Here is a 25,375-nt window from a genome sequence, read left to right as displayed (position 1 = left end):
GGCTCTACAGGAAGTTAGGTGGCTTGGAGAAGCGATACACACAGAGGATATTTGTGTCATTTTTTATGGGAGAGATGAAAAACATCATGAATTTGGTACTGGTTTTGCTGTTAGGAACAGGATTGTTAATCCGGTTAAGGAATTCCATCCCATTAACAAAAGAATGTCTTACATAACAACCAAACACCAGTGGTACGATATAACATTCATAAATATCCATGCACTGACTGAAGATTCAACTGAGGATGAGAAAGATAAGTACGATGAAGAATTAGAGAGAGTGCTCAAAAGTATTCCAACATCCCCACTATAGGAAAACATAGCAAGCACTCAATCACAAACGAAAATGGATTTAAAATGATCAACTTTGCACTGTCAAAGAATATGAGAATTTGCTCGACGATGTTCCCTCACAAAGATATACAAAAAGGTACATGGTGCTCTCCAGATGGCAAAACAGTAAATCAGATTGACCATGTTATGACAGATCAACATTTCACTTCATTTATAAGAGATGTCAGAATGTACAGAGGACCTAAATTGGCTCAGGTTATTTGCTAGTGGTAGGAAAGATGAAAATCAAGACGATTTGGAATCAACAACCGAAAGCCACACCAGAACCTAATTTAGACATGAAACGACTGAAGGAACTGTCTGTTAAAGAAGCCTATGTGATTGAAATAAATAACCAATTTACAGCATTGCAAGAAGCTGAGGAGGAAAATACTGTCGAGAAGGCTTGGGAAAGAATAAAGACTGTAGTAACAGATGCATAAAAAAACCACACACACACACACACACACACACACACACACACACACACACACACTGGGCAAGATAAAGAAAACTAAGAAACAGAAATGGTTCAACGAAAAGTGTCAGAGAGCAGTAGAAATGAGGAAAGACGAAAGGATGCTGTGGCTGCATAACAGGGAGAGTGAGGACAGGAGGGAGATGTTCAATGCGGTTAGAAGAGAAACAGCAAAAGTTCTACGAATAGAGAAACGGAAATATCTAACTAGAGTCCTAGAATCTATAGAAGTGGAAAGCAGGAATGGAAACTCAAAGAAGTTGTTTCAGTATACAAAGAAAAGTAAGAGAGGTTATCAAAGCGAAAACCTATTCATGAAAGATAAAAATCAAAATATGCTAACGCAGCTGGAAGGTATCCTAGAAAGATGGAAAGAGTATTTCTCAGAAATGTTAAATTGCACTGATCCACACATAACCTTCAATTACGCAATGTCTGAGAGTGACAGCATTAATAATGACGAATGTAGAATCACAGAACAGGAAGTGATCCACTCCATTCAAAAGCTCAAAAACAACATGGCAGCAGGCGAGGACCTGATATCAGCAGAGATGTTAAAAGAGGGCAGAAGCAAACTACACAAAGAAATTTATAACCTTATCACAATGATCTGGAAAACTGAAGATTGGAAAACTGCAATAATTTGTCCCATACACAAGAAAGGAAACAGAATGGAATGTGGAAATTACAGAGGAATCAGTTTGCTGAACATAACACAAAATCCTGTCAATGACCATTCTGGAAAAACTTTAACCTTAAGCAGAAAACATTATTCAAGATTACCAGGCTGGATTTCGAACAAACTGTTCCACAACTGATAATTTGTTTACTATACAACAAACCTTTGAGAAATACTGGAAATTTAACAAAAACGTCCAGTGCTGTCTCTTCAATGACTTCCAGCGAGCCTACAACAGCATCCACAGAAGTAGCCTCTACAACACATTACGAGAATTTAGTATGCCCAGTAAAATCATTGGGATGATACAACTGTGCATGGATGGCTCACAGGCAGCAGTGGAGTTCAGAGGATCCATAGCCCCCACCTTTCCAATTAAAACAGGTTTACGACAGGGAGACGCTCTTTCATGTGCCCTGTTCAACCTTGCAATAGAGAAAGTGGTTCGGGAGAGTAATTTACATCTATACAATGGTCTCCGATTTGAACACAGTGAAGTAAAACTCCTGGATTATGCAGATGATATAGTGTTGCCGAGTGAAAATGAAGAACTGAAAGACACGTAGAGATCTCTCGCACACAGTGCCATCAAAATCGGGCTTTTGATTAAGCAAGAGAAAACCGAATATATGGAAATAGGTTGAGTCAAAAACCCAAATCCTTACTTTGAAATTGAACAACATTCTAAATTCAGAAAAGTTCTCCAGTTTAAATACCTTGGATCATCTTTCAAGAGTAAAAATACCATAACAATAGATATAAATGAAAGAATAGCCTCAGGGCCAACCCACTCATAAGTAAAGCTTTGTCAATCACCACATAGATGAAGATATATAACACTATTATCTGCCCCACAGTACTATACAGTTCAGAAAGCTGGACGCTTACAAAGAATGAAAGAGAAAAACTGAATGTTTTTGAAAGAAAAGTAATGAGAAAAATCTGGGGACCTGTGTTGGAGAATGGCACACGGAGAATTCGAAAGAACAATGAAATTTATCAGTTAATGAAGCAACCCACTATCACCCAGAAATTAAAAGGTAGGAGATTGCAATGGGCTGGACATGTGGCCAGAATGGAGAACTACAGAATCACCAAGAAAGCATTTGAAGGAACTCTCCGGCAACAAGACCATTGGGGCGACCTTGTACAAGATGGAAAGATGACAGAGAAGGACATCACAGCATTAAGAATTTACACAGGGTGGAGAGAGGCTGCGAGAGATAGAAGGCGGTGGAAGCAGGTGGTCGATGCAGCGCGTGGGTTACAGGGTCTGTGATCGCTGAGAAGAGAGATAAGAAAGTTTAAGGAACTGGGCATGATAAACTGTTAGTGTAGTTATTGTATTCAGTGGTGAATTTTCTTTAGATGATTACTAGGTCCAAGATCCATAAAATTATGGATCAAGAATAGCAACAAATTTCAGAACCAACCACGGCCATTAAGGTGAATAGGGAAATGGCAGATTGTCTGAATTAGTGAATTTAATTAAAGCCCAGCAGGCAGATTCAGCAGCTGTAAATGCTCAAATTGCTTCCTTGAGACAAGAACTAAATGCTAGAGTAGATAACCAAAGTGCTAAATTACATAACCAGAGAAAAATGCTCAAAATGCTGCCTTGAGAGGTGAACTGAGTGCAAATTTAAGCGGAAAACCAGAAGTACAAAATGTAACTCCAAGTGAAAAATTAAATGCTCAGAATGAAGCATTCTAGTTTAAATGTTCAGACTGAAACCTTGAACAGTCAAGCGACAAATATAGTTTTATAAAAGACTGAATTTGACTCATTTAAATGATAAGGTAGAAAATCTGAAGTTAGATATAAAGATTGAACTCACTAGTTCTTTGAATACTCATGTTAATCAGCTATTTACTGAATTTAACCAGGAACAGGATGAGCTACTTCAGGATTTAACAAAAAAAAAAAAATTAGAATTTGACATTGAAGACAAATGTAGCAATGTAGAAATGGAACCTGTCCAAAAATTAGGATCATTTCAAAGCGTACGCAATGTTACCTTCGATGTTGTAAATCAGAGGTTGTACAACCTGAAGGATAGTATTGACAAAAAAGATAAGCTAATTCCTTTTCTCCAGTCACATATTGCAGGTGTCAACAATTGAGTTGATACCGTGGAAAGGTATTTTAAAGAGAAACTAGCGATATCAGATACCTTAAATATAAGCAATCTGGAGGAACAAGTAGAAGAGTTAATACACAGAAAAGTGGCCGAGAGGGTAACCCTAACAACGTTTCTTCAGATTTAGCTTTGGAACTTAATGATACGAAGAAAGGCATAGATAGCTCAAACTTATACAGGATAAGGTAGACAAAAAAGTGACTTCTTCTAATGTGGTGTTAACCAGTGATGCAATAACCGACCTACAATGGGGAGCAAATTCGGGATTACCAGGCAGTTTCCAAAATAGACAGACGGGGAAGCACACTCAACTCATTTTCTGAAACGATTTAACTGAGCCTTACCGAAAAACTGGGAAGACTAAAAAAAGATAGAATTCATGGCAGGCTACCTTTTAGGAGAGGCTTCAGAATGGGTCACTGTGAACATCTGAGAATTTTTCATCTTGGGCCGACTTCCAGAAAAAGTTTAAGGAGAAGTACTGGTCAGCAAGTGTCCACAAAAAATTATTATCTGATCTGTGGGATCCAAAGTATTATAACAGTAAGTGGGGAACAATGAGAAGATATTTTGACTTACATTTGATAAGGGCAACGTACTTATATGAAGCCATGGAGGAAGAAGGGTTAGTTAGGATCGTAATAAGGCGATTACCTATCTACGCTAGGAAAGATATATTATGTAGTGGATGGAAGACTGCAGAAGAATTGTTATCCTTTGTAGTTGCACTTGCTGGGAAAAAATAAAAAAGACAGGAATGAGAATGTACATCAAAGCGAAAGTCAGAATTTCTGAAAAAATAACAATAGTAGTAATGATAAAGAGGCATGGAGCTAATCTAGCTAGAGTACACCGGTGTAGACGGAATAGTGATAGCGAAAGTTATCAAGAGAAACAACCACCTTCAAAATATAGGCCCAGTAACGTGGCAGGAATTTGTACCTAGTAGCAATAGATTACAAAATAGAAATGTAATATCCCAATTTGGTAACCAGCAGGTAATTACAAACAATGAGGAAAACTTTATGCGATGTGGATCCAGGATCGGGGCCCAGGTTGTAGAAATACATTAGGAGGCCTAGCTTATAATAAATACATTAGCTTTACACATAAAGTACCGACCAAAGAATGATTGTTGCTAGAAGAACCTAGCTTAACGACTGTTAATCCACAACCAATTATACGAGTAGTTGGAAGGGTGGAAGATTTTGAAGTTAACATATTTATTGATTCTGGTAGTGAGGTGTCACTTATTTCTAATGATTTCTTTAACACATTGTGAACTAAACATAACTTACTGCTACTACTGGTAACAGGAGTGTACATATTAGGTATAACTTGACCAAAAGTGAAGTTGTGAAGCATGAAGCCCAGGTGAACTGTATCACTGGGAATGCCCCATTTCGTCAGACACTTTTATTAGTGGAAAATGTCAATAGGGATGTGTTTATTGACATGGACTGGCCATCAAAATTTAACATCATATTAAATTTTGAGGAAAATTTTTGTTATTTTAGTAAAGGTGATGATAAATATTGTATAAAGTTTGAGACTGACCCCTATAGTAGTAAACAAATAACTGAGAATCAGCATTTACAATTAACAGCGACAGTGCAATCAGAGATAGAAAACTTAAGTCATGCATCACACCAAGCTGCCATACAAAATAAAGTAAGTGAATCCTCAATACTAACCAACAACCAAAAATTGGATTTAGCTAAAATTCTATTGGAATATGAAATGGTATTTTCTGAGAGTCCATGTAGTATTAGTGACTACATATATAAATTTAAGATCAAAGTTAATACTCCATTTTTCTGTAAACCTTATCTGATACCGGTGAGCTTGAAAGAAGCGATTAAAGAAGAAACAGATAAGATGATTGACAGCAAAATAATAGAACATTGTACGAGTGTTATGAATAACCCTTTAGTCGTGGTAAAAAAAAGGTACTGGGGATGTGAGATTAGTGCTAGACGCACGCACTTTGAATAAACACAGAGAGACAGAATGAGACAGACCAATTAATATCGAGGAATTACTGTCCAAATTTGAAAAAGCACATTATTTTAGCACGATGGACCCGAGTGCTGGGTATTGGCAAATTTGGTTACACCCCGATTCAAAGTAGTATACAGCATTTCGATTTGATGGGAAATCATATCATTTTAATGTGTTACCATTTGGACTAAATATCTCGGTATCTGTTTTTATACGCGTGCTGTATGAGGCGTTAGGAAGGGAATTGTTAAAGGACTTAATAATATAAGTGGACGATATCCTTATTATATCCGCTACACGGGAAGAACATTAAACCTAAGAAAAATGCTGATGTTGTTTAAAGAAAAAGGTATTACAGTAAAACTATCCAAGTGGCACTTTGCTAGGCAAGAGCTTAAGTTTTTAGGGCATATCATCGGAGTGCAGGGAATTAGACCAGATCCAGAATGGATAAAGGCTATTAAGAATGTCAATCTCCTAGATACATAAGACAACTGAAGGAATTTATTGGGATGGCCGGGTATTATAGACAATATACACGAAGTCAAGAACAAATACCGTGGATTTGGGACCAAGAGGACAATGATGCACTTGAAAATGTGAAAAAAGCATTAGTAGAATCACCTATATTACACCATCCGGTTAGGGGTGAACCGTTCAAGTTTGCAACAGACACTTCCGGCTACGGTATAGCAGTAGAACTTTTTCAAGGAGAGTGGGTTCTGGAAAGCACCAGTCACACATCTATAGCTTTTGCTAGCCGGAGTCTCAACAAACATGAGTTAAACTACACAGCAACAGAAAAAGAACTATTGGCCATAGTATGGAGTATACAAAAATTCCAAACACTAATTTGGGGTTCAGAAATCCATGTATATACAGATCATCAAGTGCTATCCTTTTTAATGAACAATCGATTGTTGCGTATTAGATTAATGTGGTGGATGCTATTTTTACAGGAGCATGACATTAGAATACAATAGGTAAAAGGGTCTGAAAATATTGTACCTGAAGCTTTGTCTAGATTACCTGTACATATGAAAGACTTAAAATGGAGAAGGACGCAGCACAATTTTTGCGATTACTTTTATGAGAACAGAATATCAGCACAACAGGGTACAAGAAATGGGTCAAAGAATAACCGACAATATCCATCATGATTCCTATTTTACAGAAATATATGCTATGTGTAATAGAAAATCTTTACCTCCTAATCAAGTAAGGAAATGGAAAATTATAGGGCAAATTCTATTTTGGAGAGACAGTATAACATCTCGACAGTGGCATTTATGCATCCTGCAGTTGATGGAGGACGAAATTGTGTGTGATGTCCATACAGGGTAGGGACACTTCGGAATAATCAAGCGTATAGCCCACATGAACAATTTCTATTATTTTAAACAGTTGGGACATAAGGTAGCATCTTTAATTAGAACTTGTGAAACCTGTCAGAAAGTAAGAGAGAGTAACACTCATGTTAGATACAAAATGTATCCGATCGTCCCTAAGGCATTACATGATCTTACAGCAGCAAACTTCTTCGCACCAATTCCTAAAGGAAATGGAGGACTGGCATACATTTTTGCTCTCATAGAGTGTTGATCTAAGTATGTTAAGTTGCATCCTATTAAGAAAGCAAATACACCAACAGTGCTACACTGTCTGCAACAATACTTTCTCGAGGTGGGCAAACCAAAACGATTCCTCTCCGACAATGGACCACAATTTGATAGTAACGATTTTAAAAAATTCTTAGCGTGGGAAGATATTAGTCAGGTATTAATCTCCAACTATAATCCGTCTTCTAACCCATGTGAAAGGGTTATGGAAGAAATTGGAAAATTATGCCGTACATACTGCCATGCAAAACATACATCATGGGCAATGAAAGTTAAAGACTTTGAGCTTATTTTAAATGAATTACCATATTTATCAACTGGATCAACTCCTTTGGAAGTAATAGGTAAACCCTTTTGTGGAAAAACCTCTTTTTAAATATTTTACTTGGCTGCAACAACCTACTGTTGATTACCAACTTAATTAAACAATAGTTTCTAAGAACTTTGTTGATCATAAAAAGGAAAATACAACGTAAAAGACAAAGTTGTATATCCCCCAGGGACGTTAACGTTCTACGTTAAGGGGCAGAGTGACAACCGTAGGATCCCTAATTGTTTTCGGTGTTTCTTCAAACTTAGTTTTCCAGCACCGAATTCCCTTCAATTCTTAAACTGTTCTGTAATCTATTCTTGAATTCTTACACTATCCTATAATTTTAGTACGTAGGAAACCAGATATGGCTACAAGATTAGGACCAATTTAAGAGAATCACAAATGAACAGTGATCTCTAGGCATGAAATATAGTAAGAGTATAAAGATAATATCATGGTGCTATTCAAACTAAACTGGGTAAACCGAATGACTGAACAACCAAGTTATCTTAGTGTATAATTTTCTATTTTTATAGAATAATTTTATACCTTTTGTGAGCTGTAATGTAAATGGGAGAGCTTGTTTCCCTTTTGGAAGGGGTGGGTAGAGTAAGTACAGGCAGGACTAAAACTAATCACACACCCCACTTTTTCAGACAACTCTCGCAGACAAGTGTAACTGATTCATCACCACTTGCCGTTCCATAGGTGTTGCTAAGATTTTCCTTCCGGGGCTTCAAAGGTGAAAGGGAGAATGCCCATTCTGTAGGAGACATTTAACATCATACCTCCTCCGGCTTCTCACTCAAGTACCGTTTAAATAGGGATCTTGGAGAAGTCATTAAAATCTTCAACTTATTTCACATAAGTTGGCTGAAGAATCTGGATACACAAACACACATCTACATACAAACAAAGACATACTTAAGCACAAACAGAAGAATTACAAATTAGGAACCTGAAGTTATGCCAGAACCGCAAAGGATGGTAAGGGAATAAAGATATATGTTCATCCGAGTCTCTGTACATATTACATTGTTCTGAGTCGCTGTACATATTACATTGTTCTGAGTCGCTGCACATATTACATTGTTGATATGTGACTGTTCTGCATCGTTATTTTTTTTCGTCTCTCTCAAATATATATTTACATGTGCCGTGCTAGCCCTTTGAGAAAAGGCATAGTATCTACTGGTAGTTAGTAAATACAGGTAGGCCCAGCATCTACTATGTGTAGGCATGACATCTGTTTATATGGTAGAAGTGAGTAGTGAAAGAGGATTCTAGGGTATTAGACGAAGTATTAGAAAGTGGAATAGAAGAGTGAAGTAGATATGTAATTTTACCAGAGAATATTTAAGAATAGTATACATAAAGATGTATGCTAGGGCAATGAACCAGGAGGCCTACTCAAGAAGTATACGGAGGGCACACCTGACATTTATTGGATGAGAAAAAGGGTGGATAGGCAGACCTATGAAAGGCTGACCTAACTGCGGAGACAGGGGCACCAAGAAGGGGACTGACCTGTACTATAGGAGGATAGGAGTGAGAAAGGGGCATACCTACCAAAACAGAATGATAAAGGGTACTCCTAGGACCAATCCATGTAAGGTATAGGTACTGTTCCTAAAGGGAAAAGGGGCAGTATCGTGACAGAAGTCACACATTTAAAGGGATGAGTCTGGCAAGTTTGAATTCTATGCATAAGTAGGCTCATTGATTTTCAGGTTAACAAATGTCCAAGAAGGGAACACTTTTATTCTACACAGAGTTCCCCAGGATTACAAAAAGAAATGATTGAGTAATGAAAAATTAGTATGGGAATTAAGAACAAAGCAGCAAAATATTCGTGAGTTATGTACACTCGTAAATTTAGATTAGAGGAGGAATAGGAAACAGAGCTAACTCAAAACATGGATTCAAAGGGTCAAGTATTATAATTGTGGTAAAAGATGTACGGTTATTAGTGGAAAGAGAGGCACTGTTAAAAGATAATTATTTATCCCATGAAATTGTACATAATGAATGTGTATAAAATACTGCGTGTTCGAGCTAAGGGGAGGGATATGTAGTGCCTTGAGAATTTTGGTGTAAATTCTAGAGACACTTGGCTTTCTACCGTCTCGAACACCTGATATTTTAAGTACGAGGGTGAGAGAGTGGAGATGTGTCTACCTCGCCGCCGGTTTCTGTGTGTGCAGGATGGACGTGTATCGGGAGAATACGCAATAGTGATGGTTGATCGACGCGGCCAAGTGTTTGCAGCGCGCGTCTGAGAAGCTGTATGTCCAGTACAAGGAGCAAGCATGTTCTATTCCTTGACAGTGTAACAACTGTACTGTTGTGAACAAATGAATTGTGTATTGAACTAAAGACTTTTACATTTGACTTTCAGGTGTTGTACTTGCGAGAAGCAATAACTGGTTTTATAGTGGCTATTAAACCAAACACATTATAATTGTATTTGTTAGTTTCTAATAGTCCAAGATGGGGTTGACTTGCAAGAGCTGAACGTTAGTGTGAAACTTGTGAAGCTGTTTTATTGTAGAGATGACAATATAACAGAGTTGAACAAAAATATCCGGAGGGTGCAAAATCATTTCAAGAGGAGAAAAGAAGTCTATTTTGAAATTTCTTTAACCAGCTAGTGTCTTCAGAGAAGATGAGTTTGTGAAGATCGATGCAGCCATCTGACCCAAGAAGAACATCAGCTGCACACAATACGTGAGTCAACTGCAAGAGATGTGCAAGTCTTGCACCCCTGTACCACACCGTCTTGTGTTGTCGGAAAACTGTTAGACCTACCCATTCCTTCCCCACATTTTTCCACCAACCACCCACCCAATGTAATATCTCTCTCTGTCCATGTTCCAAGTTGTTGCTCCAGTTCAAACTAAGGAACAAGCTATTAAGATCAAGTTTCTATTACGCAAAAAAATTTGTGGCTTATATACAGACCAATGTGGTGTGGTGTGGTGTGGTGTGGTGTGTGTGTGTGTGTGTGTGTGTGTGTGTGTGTGTGAGGGTGGAGAGGGAGAGGGGGGGGGAGGGAAAGAAAGAAAGAAAGAAAGAGAGAGAGAGAGAGAGAGAGAGAGAGAGATGACAACAAAGTCAATCAGGAAGAATAGATGTCAGTATGAATATGAAATGAAGAATTTATTGTACATTTTTGTTCACAATGAGTGAATAGCAGGAGCACTTTGTTACTTCCACAAAGCTACAGTGCTTCATGCAGTCAAAATCTTCTGCCATTTATTTCAATGGATCATGGGCAAGTAATAATGAATAAGGTAGCCGGCCATAAATGAGCTTAAATAAATTTCCTTCAAATACCTTTCTGTGTTTGCAACCAAGCCCACTGCTATGAGAATACACTTCAAGGCACTCCAATGGCATTTCATTCCTGGGCTACAACTAGGCAGCTCACACAACATCAATAGTTCATAATGCCACAGACCGAGTTACCTTCACATTAGCATATCAAATCACTTATTTATACTTATATACAGATAACAATGTTGAGAACTTGGGACATTGCAATATCTAAGTACACACATTACCTTACTATGCTGTTACACATCTGTTTACGAATGGAACCCTTTAAATTTTGTGGAAAGCTGAGATTACATGCTGGAGCTTGAACCCACAAGCTTTCCTTTTGCGGGCAATGTTATCCGGGCACGACTGGTGACACGGACTCACAACTTCACTACAGTCAGTATGTATCTTCCACTTTCCAGGAGTGTTAATCCCACTAGGTATGGAGGAGAGCTTCTATTAAGTACGTTAGAGCAATGCTCAAAGAAAGGATCGTGTTACGAGTTCCAGCACAGCACACGTTACACATACCAGAGTGAAATATTTGTTTTGAAATGAAACATCTTTTTACCCAAGTTTGACACTTAATTCTAAAATGTAATATTCCAGCTTAAATGGAAAACAATAAACCAATGAAGTAAAGTTATGAACATATATGTTTATAACGAAACATGGTCCTGTAATATAATTTGTTATTTTGTGTAAGCAGTTTTGTTTTTATAGCAATTAACATTTTTATTCATCCCAGAATAACTAAGAATTTTCTATGGCTAATGGTTTTACCTTAGGAAGATGTTATTTATTTGTTTACGAATAAATGCACGGAGCCCCAGAAATTTGCCATATATACGATGAAGCACAGTCTTAAGGAAATCTCGTTCTCGAGGATCTTCACTGTCGAACAAATCCAGCAGCTGAAAAAACAGTAAATAACCATAAAGAGCATTATGGAGAGAATATAATGTTGCAGGCACATGCTTGGATAAAAGCTTCAAGTTCATGACATGTAGTTTATCATCCTTTTTTTGGTGGACAATAATTTTATTTACATACTTACAAAATCAATGTGACTGAAAATGTTTTTCACTGGCATGTGAAAATGTTCATGAGAAAATAAAATACTGTGCATGACTGCTCAAATTTTGCTGGCATGATTGACATTACATCTAACTGGATATCTATCTGTGTAGAAGAATAAGTCCATCTGCAGAAAATATGGTTCAGCTCTACTGTGGTTACAGTTACTCCCTACTATTTTGTCACCCAAATACAATACATCTTAAATCAATATTTCAGAATGGAAAACAGCAATTATTTCAATGGGAATCTAAGTTAATAAAGCCACACACAGCAGGGCCATTGAAGGTGGTAGGTTCATCCAGTATTTTTAACTGGCATCATACAAAACATTTATTTGAATAAATTCTCTGTTAACAGAATCATGAAAAGGAAACATTGCTACTCACCGTAAAGATGGCACACTGTCATTCACACAAACAAGCACACCTCACGCACACATGGTTGCTCTCAAACTACTCCAGCTGGAGACAGTGGTCTTGTGTGTGAGGTGCGCTTTCTTGTATGAATGAGTTTGTTTTCTTTTCTGAAGAAGGCTTTGATCAAAAGCTCAATGTGTAACAGTCTTCACTATGGCTGTCAGCAAACTCAATGTATCAGCTTTAAAGTGAGTAGCAATCTATCCTTTTCGTAATATTGCCGATATCGAAATCCGGACTTCCCATTATGTTTGTTAACAATTCCCTAGTTGAAGAAGGGGCTGCATAGTATGTTTTATTCTTATCTCTTACAAGAAGAGGCCCCCAATGGTGCACCTGACATTTTGCAACCACCTATATGGTGGTGTAGGTTAAGAACCCAGGTATCGCACCCTGAAGCCATTCACCCTGGTGGGCCCTCATTTACGAGAAAAAGCCGAAAAACAATTTCACCTTGTTATTTAGTACATTAAATTAACATTCAATTTTTTACTGCTGTCGTAGCGTAATGGATGGCATAAATGACTGGGATTCAGAACGTTCCAATAACAAAGATGAGGTGACTTACCGAACGAAAGTGCTGGCAGGTCGATAGACACACAAACAAACACAAACATACACACAAAATTCAAGCTTTCGCAACAAACTGTTGCCTCATCAGGAAAGAGGGAAGGAGAGGGAAAGACGGAAGGAAGTGGGTTTTAAGGGTGAGGGTAAGGAGTCATTCCAATCCCGGGAGCGGAAAGACTTACCTTAGGGGGAAAAAAGGACAGGTATACACTCTCGCGCGCACACACACACATATCCATCCACACATACAGACACAAGCAGACATATTTAAAGACCAACGTGTAATGTTTCCCTCTATTATATATATATATATATATATATATATATATATATAAAATGTTATTTTTCTTCGGTTATTTGCTTCAAATTTAGCATTTTTAAATTTTCTAATCCTTTGTCAGGGATTTAAACCATTTTATCAACTTTCATATTTGCTCTCATTTCTCTCTTGGGCTCAAAATCATTGGTGGATTTGCAGTTACCGATCACAAATCCGTACTTTATTCATATTTTTGTGTTTTCCTGTTGCATTTGTTTTGTGAGTGTTTAGTATTTAAAATGTCTGACAATGCAAATTCATCAACCAGAAAATGTCATGACAAAAGAATGGAGGAATCTGATAATGAAAAAAGGAGAACTTTCACAAATACCGTACATTATGCATTGTCTATTTACGAGGAGAGATCTCTCCTTTCTGATAACGCTCCCAATTTTATAAATGCAAACAAAATAGCAATGCGTGAACAAATTGCAGGGGAAACGATTTCACTTGTGATGGAGAGTGTTATTGTTCAAGAAAATGATCTAATTTTAGACAGTGAGACTGAAAAGAGGATTTGTATGATGATGTAATCTTTTCCATACTACTATCAGTTAATTTTATGATTTCCTCATCCGCTATTAACACAAAAAATTTGTTCTTCGCAGTATACTCTTGAATTGTCAGGAACTTCCATTGACATACACTACATTAAAATACAAAGCAAAAGCAGGTGCCGTCGCTGAAACCCATCAAATTACTCATTGAAAAGTATCCAACAAAGTGGTTTCTCTCATTTACGCAGGAAAGGATACTCGATGAAATGGAAACAAGATATCAAACAAGGAAAAACTAAATTCGATAAGCTGTGTCCAATTGATACCGAAACATTTGAAAATTTTAAGGATGCTCAGATGTGCCATGGCCAAGTGACAACGCATACACCACAACAATGAACAACGGTTATCACCATTCTGTGTCAGAAAACTTTTCATTCTTTGCAAGTGAGAAATGGGCAAAGAATTTTAAAATAAAACCTGACGAATCCATGTATCATCAATCACTGGATTTTCAGGGGATCAAAAACAGTTTTGGCATGAAAGAGAAATTTGGTGAAAGGTACATGTTTGCATGCAGTGCAATATGCGTTGACATTCATTCACCAGTGAATTGCTACCATGTGTGTTCTTATGTATGCAGGAGGTTGGAAACTGAACATCTGGAGTCAGACTGCAGAAATGCGGTTGTCACCTGCTCAAAATTAAGACAATTAACAAAAGAGCAGTACAGAATATTTGCAGTCTGTAATGAAATGATATGTTAAAAGAAACGATTTTTTGTTACTTACTGATTCATGGAATGGTCCGATGGGAAACAATTTGCGTAAATTCAAGATCATCATGTAGAAACTTGTTCAACGAACTTTGTATTCTAACCACTGCTTCTCAGTATATTTATTCCTTAATGAAATTTGTAGCAAGTAATACATATCTATTTCCAACCAACAGCTCAATACATAGTGTCAATACCAGGAATAAGAACAATCTACATAAAGACCTGAAATCACTTACCTTGGTCCAGAAAGGGGTCCAATATTCAGGAACACACACAATAAATTGTCAGCAACCAATAAAAATTTGGTTTCCGATAAAGCACAGTTTAAACAGAGTTTGAAAGACTTTTTGATAGGCAACTCCTTCTACTCTTTAGATGAATGTCTTAACAGAGACTGTTAAGCCAGCTTAAGTAAAAATGTATGTTAGATTTCGGTTTTGACAGCACTTGGTCACAACAGTCAAGATTAGGTATTTTGTGTAAGATAAATTTATTTATAGTGCATAACAATGTTTCATTCTGACAGCGTGTTAATTCTGTGAATATCAGCTGTTCCAGGTTACCACATTGTATTCACCTATTTTGACAATCTCCTGACAAATGATCAGGGTAGTAAGTATTATATTCAAATGTTTTATGTTTTTATTTCATACTTTCTGACATGTTCCACACCCACAAGAATCATCTCGTTTTATGGGCCTTTGGAACAAGAACTAAATCTAATCTAATCTAAGATTATACAATGAAATATTTGTGAACAGTGCTGGAAAAGCTACATGCATTGTGAAAAGTGTTCCTCCAAATTGCACTCCCTGTGTCAGGCATGTGAAGTATAATTTTATCGTCAGGTGAAAAATATTATTAAAAAGCGCCACAGCTGAATTACTTCAAGATACAAATGCAAAATTGCTACAAGTGAATACATAATCGAAATACATTCAATTGTTCATTGGATTCTGCATGCACCAGCCTTTTAAAACATGGTTTGTGTACATAGTTCCGCGTAGTCAGCGCGTAAACAACTTTCCCACTAGAGCGCGCGCCGCTAAACACAACAGCGCAGGCACAGCACTCATCCGTCTCTGCACTACGAGATGGCACTGCCTTAGAGATGGACCAAATACTGCTTCCGCCGATCTGCGTATTAATACGTAACGCAGCCAATGAGATTGCTGCTAACGTAGAACCTTTTCTCCTCACAGATCACACTCACGCAGTGATACACGAACGCGCAAGGTATTATAACGAGTGTACAGACCTCCGATTAGTCAGTCTGCATTTGTCTGCACCAGTCTATAGTCAAGTTTCAGTCTGCGCATAATAAGATCATCATATTCCTGTATATAGCCATGAAGATAAATGTATAGACACTTCGTCAAGTATTAGAGATATGTGAGAATAAGATTAACGTACCAAGACCAAAGGAACTTCAGATTGTCAATTGTAAATAGCATTCAGAATCAAGTTACGTAAGGTTTATGCTTGTTACTATTTTAATAAATGTGTGTGAAAATTAATCAAGTTCTGTTTAAAGTTGGTCACCGTCAATCTGCTACTCTAAGCGTGCAAGTGGCATTTCTATCGTCTGACCTAACGGCAGAAGATAAACACGCCACGATAAGACCACGAGACATATTGCTGACACTCGCCTACTTCGTTAGAGCGACAAGTCAAATAATCTGATGGTGTGTGTACCGATGGTCTTAATGTACGCACACCACACATGGTAAGGTATGCCCAATATAGATCAATGTGAAGTAATGAAAATACAATATTTTGTAATGTGAATAAAGTGTGCTTCCCATTGAATTTGATGAAGAAACTATGTGAATGTAGAAAGATAGCTTTTACACTTTGTTCATTGTGTGAGAACATTTTGTGTTTCAAGTATGTGTTTGATGATTTATACCCCCCCCCCCCCCCCCCCCCAAATAAAAAAATAAGATGATGATGATAATTCATCACCTCGCAAAGAAAAATAAATTTTGTGACTGTTAATATGAATACTAATAACTGTTTCATTTTTTAAGTCACTTGATCATATTTTTAAATGATTAAATATTACGATATATAAATAAAAAGAATTAAAACCATATGGACAAAGATTCCAAATGAAAAAAGAAGGCAGGAAGACATTATGAGATCAAATAGAAATTTAAAAATTTACATTTCAAGCGAATAACGTGGGTGGGTGGGTGGGTGGGTGGGTGGTGGGGGATGGAATGGTTTAAACAAACATGACAAAATTCGAACCAGCCACATTTTGTTTACCAGTCTTTTACACTATGTATCATGCTACAACAGCAGTCGAGAAAATGAGGAGTTAGTTTAATATACTAGACGGAGACTAACTTGCTTTTAGGCTTTTACTGGTAAATGAGGGACCACCAGGGTGAATGACTTCCGAGTCTGACAGCTGGGTTCTTAAATATACTGTCATATTGGTGATTTCAAAAAGTCGACTGCACCCCTGGGGACGTCTCCTTGTTACTAATGACTGCTCTGAGCCATAGCCACTGAAATGGATTAAAACAGAGCAGCAAGAGAAACACTCAAGTAAAACTGAGGTCTTGAAGTTAAAACAATTAGGTCCTAGTTCAACAATTTCCAAAAAATAGAAGGCACTTTTTCCTCTTTGGAACTAACAATAGTAGAAAAGTGATGCATGGCAACAGACTTGATACAGAAGATAGGACAGGAAGAAACGTGCACAGGGGAATAGATAGAAAAGGGAATTTGAATAAACCCAATAATTACAGAAAAAAAGACAAAAACTGAAGATGCAAACAAAAGCCAAAAATTAATAGAACTACATATTACTGTTTATTGTCAACTTTAGTGCCCAGTCATGATTACCCATGCCAAATTATTTTTTCTTCAAAAGAACAGTAACTGATGACACTTAGTTCTTTTCCTTCTTTGGAAAATTATTTATTTGGTGTAATGAGTTGCAGCTCCCATAAAAATGTGGACAAATGCAGAGTAATGTTCATAAAAAAAATTAAACTTATAGTATCCTTATGCAAGTTCCTTGATGAGGTTAACCTGCCTGAGACTTCCAACTTATACTACTCTGTGTAAGTATGTACATATCGAGCTATTGACAATTATACAAGGTGGTCAGCAACAGTCTGCAAAGTTTGTAAGTGTGTTGCAGGGTACGTTGTGCTGAGAAATAATACTAAACACGTTGCACTGTTTCAGAGATAATTAGCATTGGAGTTAGCCAATCAGGCCGTAGAACATGCAAATTCAAGTGGCCTGCCAGACGGTATCGCCTAACATGTTCTCCATTTGGATTCCTAAAACTGAATAAGAGAGTGATACAAGAATTGGACATGGGATGCTAGTAAGGATCAAACCGAACCAAATACTGAGCAGTCTCTTGTACTGTTGTTCACACTATAGAATCATGGACATTAACCGCATCTGGTGGGCTGCTTGAATTTGCTCACACAACAGTCTCATTGTGCTAACCTCAATGCTAATCAACTCAGAAATAGCGCAATGTATCAAACTTTTCTCTGAACAATTATTTCTCATGACAAGCTACCCTGCAACACCCTTACAAACTTTTCAGACTGTTTCTGACCACCCTGTATGTTAAATGAACACACAAAATCATCAACATTAAATCCTTCAATATCAACCTAGGATTACGTAAATACTGAGTTTTTCTTCTAACTTTCCATTTCAGCTTATTTACTCACTGTTATAGTTCTGATCTTTTCCTTGGTCTTGCAGGGTCTCTCTTACCTTTTGGTTTGTAATTTGTTACAGACATAGGACGTAGCCACATACCAAATGGTAATGCTCTTTCAGTAAATGTGATAGAATGACTTGAAACCTTTGAGGCAAAATGGAAGGAGTCTTTCCAGCAATGAATGTTACATTTAATAACCTGTATTTTGCTATTCAGCACGTGCAGAACTAAGGTTTCCCAATTGCAATGAACTTTTTTCACCAAAATATGGAAACATAATTAGCTTGACTGTGCACTAAGAAGTTATGTTCTCCACATGTGCATATGCGGCTGTTCTAGCGATCTCATATTATCCCCAGAGTCCTATGTTCTGTCATTCCCAAACTGTTTTCTGTGGCAAGAAGAAACCTTCGTGTAGTTTAATTCTGGGATACTTGCTTTTCCTCACTTGAATCTAACAACATGCACTGTAACCTTTAAAAAAGTGTGTGTGGGGAACACTGTGGATAAAAGGTTACAATCATAAAGTCACAGTAGTTATTTTACTTGATAATATGAACTACAGTTGTATAACCCTTTCCTAACAACCCTTATTATATCCTCCACATGAGCAGCACACATTTCTTGCAACATTATACAAAGTGGTCAACTTATTGGTAGTACCGACTCCACCTTTTGTGTTATCATAAAACTGTTGTAATGGATGATCTCTGTTTACTCTAATCTCATGCCAGCTTCACGCCAGAATCGTAGACTTCCTTTTTTAGGAATATATGAAACCTGAGTATGGCCTTGTCTGAAGTGAACTGTGGACACTCCTTTCTTTACTGGTGGAGAAATCACATGCTTGTTTCTCTTCACTGTCCCAAGAAAAGAACGAGTTTTTCTTCCTAACTATTCCAGCAAGCCAATACTTGTAAACTAATTCTCTGCCTTTTCATTTCGACAAATTAGAAAGTCTGCTACTTAGTTTAACACTTCTGGTTCCAACCAAATATGTATTTCTAAATTGCACAGGTACGATACCTTGGAATCCACAGGTACACATATCTTCATGCCCTGTTTGGTTTGCTGGATACACACTGAGAACAGCTGAATGTTACATAGAATCGTTCCAATTTCTCGTCTATTTTATTACTTCTTCCAGAGTATACGAATTTTGAAAGTTGTGTATAAACATAGAAAACTTTTCCCAAATCCCCGGTATGTTGTTTAATCACCATCTTTCATCTCGAGTCGCATACCTGCCCAACCTAACGCACCACATTATGAATCTGAAATATTTGTGTGCATTAGAAGGCAAAATTTTTCAATATCATCCCTATCATTTACCCACAAATCCTCGAAGGTTTATCTGTTTGTTTTAATATTAGCTAAATATAAGAGACTGATGAAGGCTAAGTGAAACAACATCTCTTGGTTTTACTTGTGTCTCACACTGAAATCAAGATTTGACACTTTCATTACATCAGTTTGTATACACAACTAATAACAAATAAAATGTCCAACTTATGAGCCAAGTCCAGCATTTCAAAAGTATTTTCACTGCTTCCACAGCACCTATAGGTTCTGATAACTTTTGGATCTTATTTTGCACCCTGAAATTTAATCGCTGTGAAGGTACAACTTCATCCCATTTTGCTCACTCTTTGTCTTCCAAACATAATAATAGTCATTTACCACAAATACACATTTTTCGTTTTGCATATATATATATTTTCCCAACTCTTTTGGATATGCTGAAGATTATGCCTTCCAGGATCAACTATATAACAACTAAAATAATAAAATTCTTATAAATTACATAAAAGAAAAAGGCGGGAGTGGCAGGAATGGTATCACAGGCTATCTCCGCATTTCCTGCTTTGTATTGTCAACTGCAACTATGAGCGATTAAATGACAAAAAATTGCGTTATAAAGTGGCTTTGTATTACTTATGAATTTAGGTTATTAACCAAATAACTGTAATGATAAAATGAAAAGGGAGCAGGAAGTGTTTCAAGTTTAGCAATCACCACCTACCTACACTACACCTATACTCTGTGAACAACTGACGTGCACGGCAGGTAGTACATCCCACCACTTAATCTAATCTTATCATCACAATCCCTATCGGGGTGATATGTAGGGAGTTGTCATATATTTCTAGTGTCATTAGTTAAAGCCATTTCTTGAAACTTTGTCAGTAGATTTCCTCATGATAGTTTCTATCCATCTTCAAGAATCTGTTAGTTAAGTTCACCACACCAGCAATACTCTCCTGTGGGTCAAACAAGCCTGTGACCATTTGTGTTGCCCTTCTCCGTATCTGTGTATCTCAACAACAAGGCAGTCATTCAGATACTAAAACACACAGCAAAGGAAAAGGAAAGATCCTGAGCTATAAGGCGTTCAATTGCTGTGGGCTATTGAAAAATAACTGACAGACAATTAACGACTTACAGGAAAAGTGTTGGAATAGATTTCTCATCCCTTCTCTAAGATTCAACAAATGTAGTCTTCTGTACAGACAGTCACATCTGACTTGAAATATGGCACAATGGAGGAGTAGCACATAAAAATTACTCAAAAGTCATGTATACGTAACATAAAATGTTGTGTCTGTTCGAAATTTTAAATAGGTCAAACAAGCAGACATTTTGATGTCTGCTTTAGAGAACACTGTAATGTTGGCAGTGATAAAAAGATTTTGTTCCTTGTTTTTTAAAAAAATTGTCATACGGTAGCAAACAAAAACAGCAATTTGACAACTGTCATTGTCTTCCCACAAGAGGCCATTTGGAAACTTCTGTAGAGCTTGAAATAAATGAATAAATAATGGTTAAAGAAAAACGCTGACTTCTGTAACAAAGCCTTTACCAAGTATTTCCTAATCTCTTATGCCGTCTCTTGTCTCTATTTCTTGTCCTATTCCTTGTGGGATTCTTTTTCTGCCTCCTCTAACCTGTCTTGCAGTTACTCTGTTCAACAGTTCTTTAATACGATTATTTCATGTAAACTTCCAGCTGTTGGTAACCAGTTTCATAGTTGTGGGCAACCTCTGCAGGTAGGCTTCATTTAAACTACTTAAGTATCTCTAGCATATTTATAGCAGTAGTAACACTATTTTTTTTACCAGTTTTCACTTCAAGAAAGGTATATCTCAAAAATTTTATTGAGATTTATTTTAATCTTGTTTTTAAAATAATTGCAACTTTACACTATTAAGCAGTTAACTGTAGTCTAAATTCCAACAACTGAAGTAAAGATATATTTGCATTGGAGTGCCTCTCCTGGCCTGTTCAGCTACATTCTGACATGTTATGGAGTAATACATTGCTGTGCATGTAGTTGTGTATAGAAGCTAATTCGACTTTGCAATTTAGTTCCCTAGTATTTTCTAGCATACCATTTTTCCTTTATTTTCGAACAACACATTTGATGATGACTTGCTTAACCACCTGAACTGATAATGATATCTGTGTGACTTGAGGCTGAAATGTATTTAAAAAATCTTTTATCTTTGCAACTTTTAAAACTTATTGCTCATTAAACACAAATTTGTTGCATTGTTTGAAGTTCATAAATTTAATTTAGGTAGGACTCGTGTATGAATTATTTACATTATAGTTTTATTATTATATACCAGTGGTTCCCAACTTTTTTAGACATTACCTAGTACCATCCCCTTCCCCCCCTATCTGTTGCCCCTAGCAACCCCCACCCCCCACATTATCAACTCATCAACTAACTAAACTGTGGAATGAAAGACACTTCTTGGAACATTTTCATTTTTAAAATGATTTAAGATGAATGATAGTGTGTGTGTGTGTGTGTGTGTGTGTGTGTGTGTGTGAGTTAGAATGAATGACAAAGGAATTTGTGGTGCTTCGCAAGTGCTACCCACAACTCCTCAGATAAGAATGCTAAGTATCCAAAGTGAATGTAGACACTAGTTACAAAAACTTCTTCCCTGCATTACTCCTCTCCAATGCAGCACTTTCTTGACCTGCACACTGCAACCCCATTTAAAACCAATGAAGTTAAAATGTATGGTATTGTGCACTATACTTATTGTTCATAAATAACTTATTGCTGCACTCCTTACTTCTGAATTGACAGTCCAGAAAATGCTTCATTAATCACTTCGAAAAAGACACTAACAATATTGATAACAACAACAACAACAATAATCCTGTGTACAGCACAACAGCAGCCCCTATGCAGTTACAGGTGTGTTGTGCTGTCAATTAATTCTTTTATCTTTTTCTTACTAAACTGTGATAACAGGAATGATCTTTTGAATATAATTTAAGTTTCATGACTGAGACAGACAGAATCAACTTGTTTGACTTTTACTCTTCAGAAAATTTCATTTTACCCCTTGTGTGTGTGTGTGTGTGTGTGTGTGTGTGTGTGTGTGTGTGTGTGTGTGTGCGCGCGCGTGTGCGTGTGCGAGAGAGAGAGAGAGAGAGAGAGAGAGAGAGAGAGAGAGAATCTGGTTAACAAAACCAGTATGGTAACAAAAAAAAAACTGCAATCCTACCTGCAGGTTTCCTGAAATGTAATGTAAAGGAAGAACAGTATTTTTGTTCGGGTTGACACCTATATGAGATGAAAAAAATTTCAAGATACCCAAACACAGAATATCTATTTTATGTATGAAATATACCACCTACACCCAGGCTGGCCAAAATTTTGGTTCACAGACCATGCTTGGACCCAAGTCCCATAGCACTCAGCTTCGCTTCACATTCCCCCCCGGCCATACCGCACTGAGTGCGAGGAGGGGGAAAGAGGGGACGAAAGTGAATGTACCATATTTAAATGGTGGTACAGTCGTATTGCATACGACTTTGTTTTATATTTCACATTTCTTGACGACATATCACAAACAAAACAAGTTTTCAGTATTAATACTTTTTAGTACGCTGAAAACATAATATAATTTTTATCTGGTACAAACTGTTGGTATACAGACAGACAATTTCTTTGAACTCAATTTGCCATGTAATAGTGACTTATTTAGTTTCATAATTGAAAAAGGTCTTTCACACAAATATGTCGCTAGGAATATTGTAGCACTTCTGCAACCTCATTATGGACGTATCTTGCAGGTCCACCAATTACATCTGAAACACACACACACACACACACACACACACACACACACACACACACACACACAAAGGGGCGCTTTCAACTGAAACAGCAAATGGGCTCAAAAACAAATGTAAGACTGACAATGACCTCAAAAACTCTATAAACATATCATTGTAATTCTTGCAGGGCCACAAGCTTGCCTTCAGACCCCGCCCTTTCTTTAATGTCAATGAGCTTATGGAACTGGACTGTCTTTGTCAGAATGCATCCCCTCTACAATGTGATTTTCTTTTTAAATGCACCCTCATCAAATCAGAAAGAAGTTACCTTGCAATATCTTACTGTGGGCAGTGTGCAATCAAGTCCATTTAAAATGCCAAGTCTGCAGTCCATTCAGATGTTCTAATTTTCATTCATGCACTGCTTTTTTCTTCATGCATTCAACAACAGCAAGATTTAATCAGAAAATCATTCCAGGCATGTCCCTTGACTTAACCAAAGCACTTTGCAGAAATATATTAAGTCTCCATACTTTTCATTCATTTCCACAAAAACTGTTGCAACTGAAAATGGAGTAATGAGAACAACTTCAGAAAGTTTACTCTTTGTACTACCAATTTCTTCAAGTGCTCCCTGCCTGTAAATTTAGCAAAGTGCTTCTCGATGTACAGAAAAAATGAATCCCACCTGTTCATCACTGTAATTTTTTGCTTTTTCACCGTCATCCAAAAGTTTACATTCTTTCTGTATGGTGCTATAATGTTGTTTTGTAGCAAATAACCAGTACCTGTCGCAAATTGTGAATTCTCATCCCTCTCTTCTGTTATTCCCACACATTTTTAAGGAGTGCGATGATAGACTGCCTCTTTTTGAGCAAACAGCCACTGGATCTGTGAATGTCTTTCATACCGAGAACAAATAGGAAAGGGTAAACGGCACTGACATCACGGTTCTGCTGAACTCAAGAATTGTGCCGATCGCAAACTGCTGCACTATAACGCTAAATGAAATGTTACACAGTACCAAGTACTTCTCAGGAATGAGACCACACATACTGCACACGTAAAGTTTGGCCTTCCTGACCTACACAGTTTTATAACCTACTTAACCTTCAATAATCCTCTAACCCTGTATAAATTGGAACAAAAGGATATTCTCATAATCAAATTATTTAAATACTGTCATATTTCACCAATCCAGTACTCAATAGACTATATTTCATGCATACCCTACTCTTGTAAATGCCAAATTATTATCTCTGTTGAAAAGTTTTCTGTCTGTTTGTTCCAATAGAAACTACCAACACACAAAATTGCAGGGATAGAAATGTAGCTTGCAGCATCTATAATACTTCTTTACAATTCAAAAGGTTCAAGAATGAACAGTAAATTTAACTGAAATATATATGTGTGTGTATCTGAATTTTCTAATGATTAACTTAAAAGTTTATGTCTGCTGCATACCTGAAGTACAAATTTTTGGTCTATGACCTTTTTTCCAATAGTTGGCTGAAAATCGGACGACTCCAAAAACCTCAGGAAAAACTCGTATACCAGCTGAAAGAACAATCATATGTTAACGTTTCAATACAAGGAAAAATGTGAAATAATAAAACATGCATTACATGGATTCTTGAAAATCACTGTGATGCTTTAACAATGGGGGCTAGTGAGAAAAGTAAGGAACTCATGAAGAGTGACGAACATGAGAGACAGTGGGATGTGAGGAGAAAGTTACCGTTATAGACTGAAAGGTGGAAGACTGGTATGACAGAGAGAGGTGGGTGGACAGCCAGGTGGGAGGGTGACAGTAACATTTAAGATACCGACGCTACCTGTAAATGTGGCCACGATGCTTCCAGCGTGGGATCATCTTCTTCTGGATCGAAATCAGGGTTTTCACTTGGCGGAAGTGTCCTGAAGAGATTGGCAGAGATCTAAAAGAAAATAAGAGTAAGTTATTACTTGGAATGTGACAGAATTCCCCCACCCCCCATCCCCAAAGGAGGATTTGTGATATGAAAAATATAAACTTGATATGGTAA

At 37.1% G+C, this 25,375-nt stretch overlaps 1 protein-coding gene across 2 annotated transcripts in view; it reads right to left on the bottom strand.

The window, feature by feature from the left end:
• The window catches only part of LOC126471500 (serine/threonine-protein phosphatase 2A 56 kDa regulatory subunit epsilon isoform), a 296,643-nt gene that overhangs the window by 78,229 nt on the left and 193,039 nt on the right, over positions 1-25,375 (bottom strand). For both annotated transcript variants that reach the window (XM_050099725.1, XM_050099718.1), the window contains exons 3-5: positions 25,166-25,267; positions 24,795-24,887; positions 11,669-11,799 (exon numbers count right to left, since the gene is read on the bottom strand). In XM_050099725.1, the coding sequence (XP_049955682.1) occupies positions 11,669-11,799; positions 24,795-24,887; positions 25,166-25,267 (326 nt within the window). The remainder of the gene's footprint in view (positions 1-11,668; positions 11,800-24,794; positions 24,888-25,165; positions 25,268-25,375) is intronic.

Source organism: Schistocerca serialis, chromosome 1 (assembly GCF_023864345.2).
Source record: "Schistocerca serialis cubense isolate TAMUIC-IGC-003099 chromosome 1, iqSchSeri2.2, whole genome shotgun sequence".
Taxonomy (NCBI): domain Eukaryota; kingdom Metazoa; phylum Arthropoda; class Insecta; order Orthoptera; family Acrididae; genus Schistocerca; species Schistocerca serialis.
Note: the sequence above shows the minus strand (reverse complement) of the source record. Positions and strands in the feature narration are given on the sequence as shown.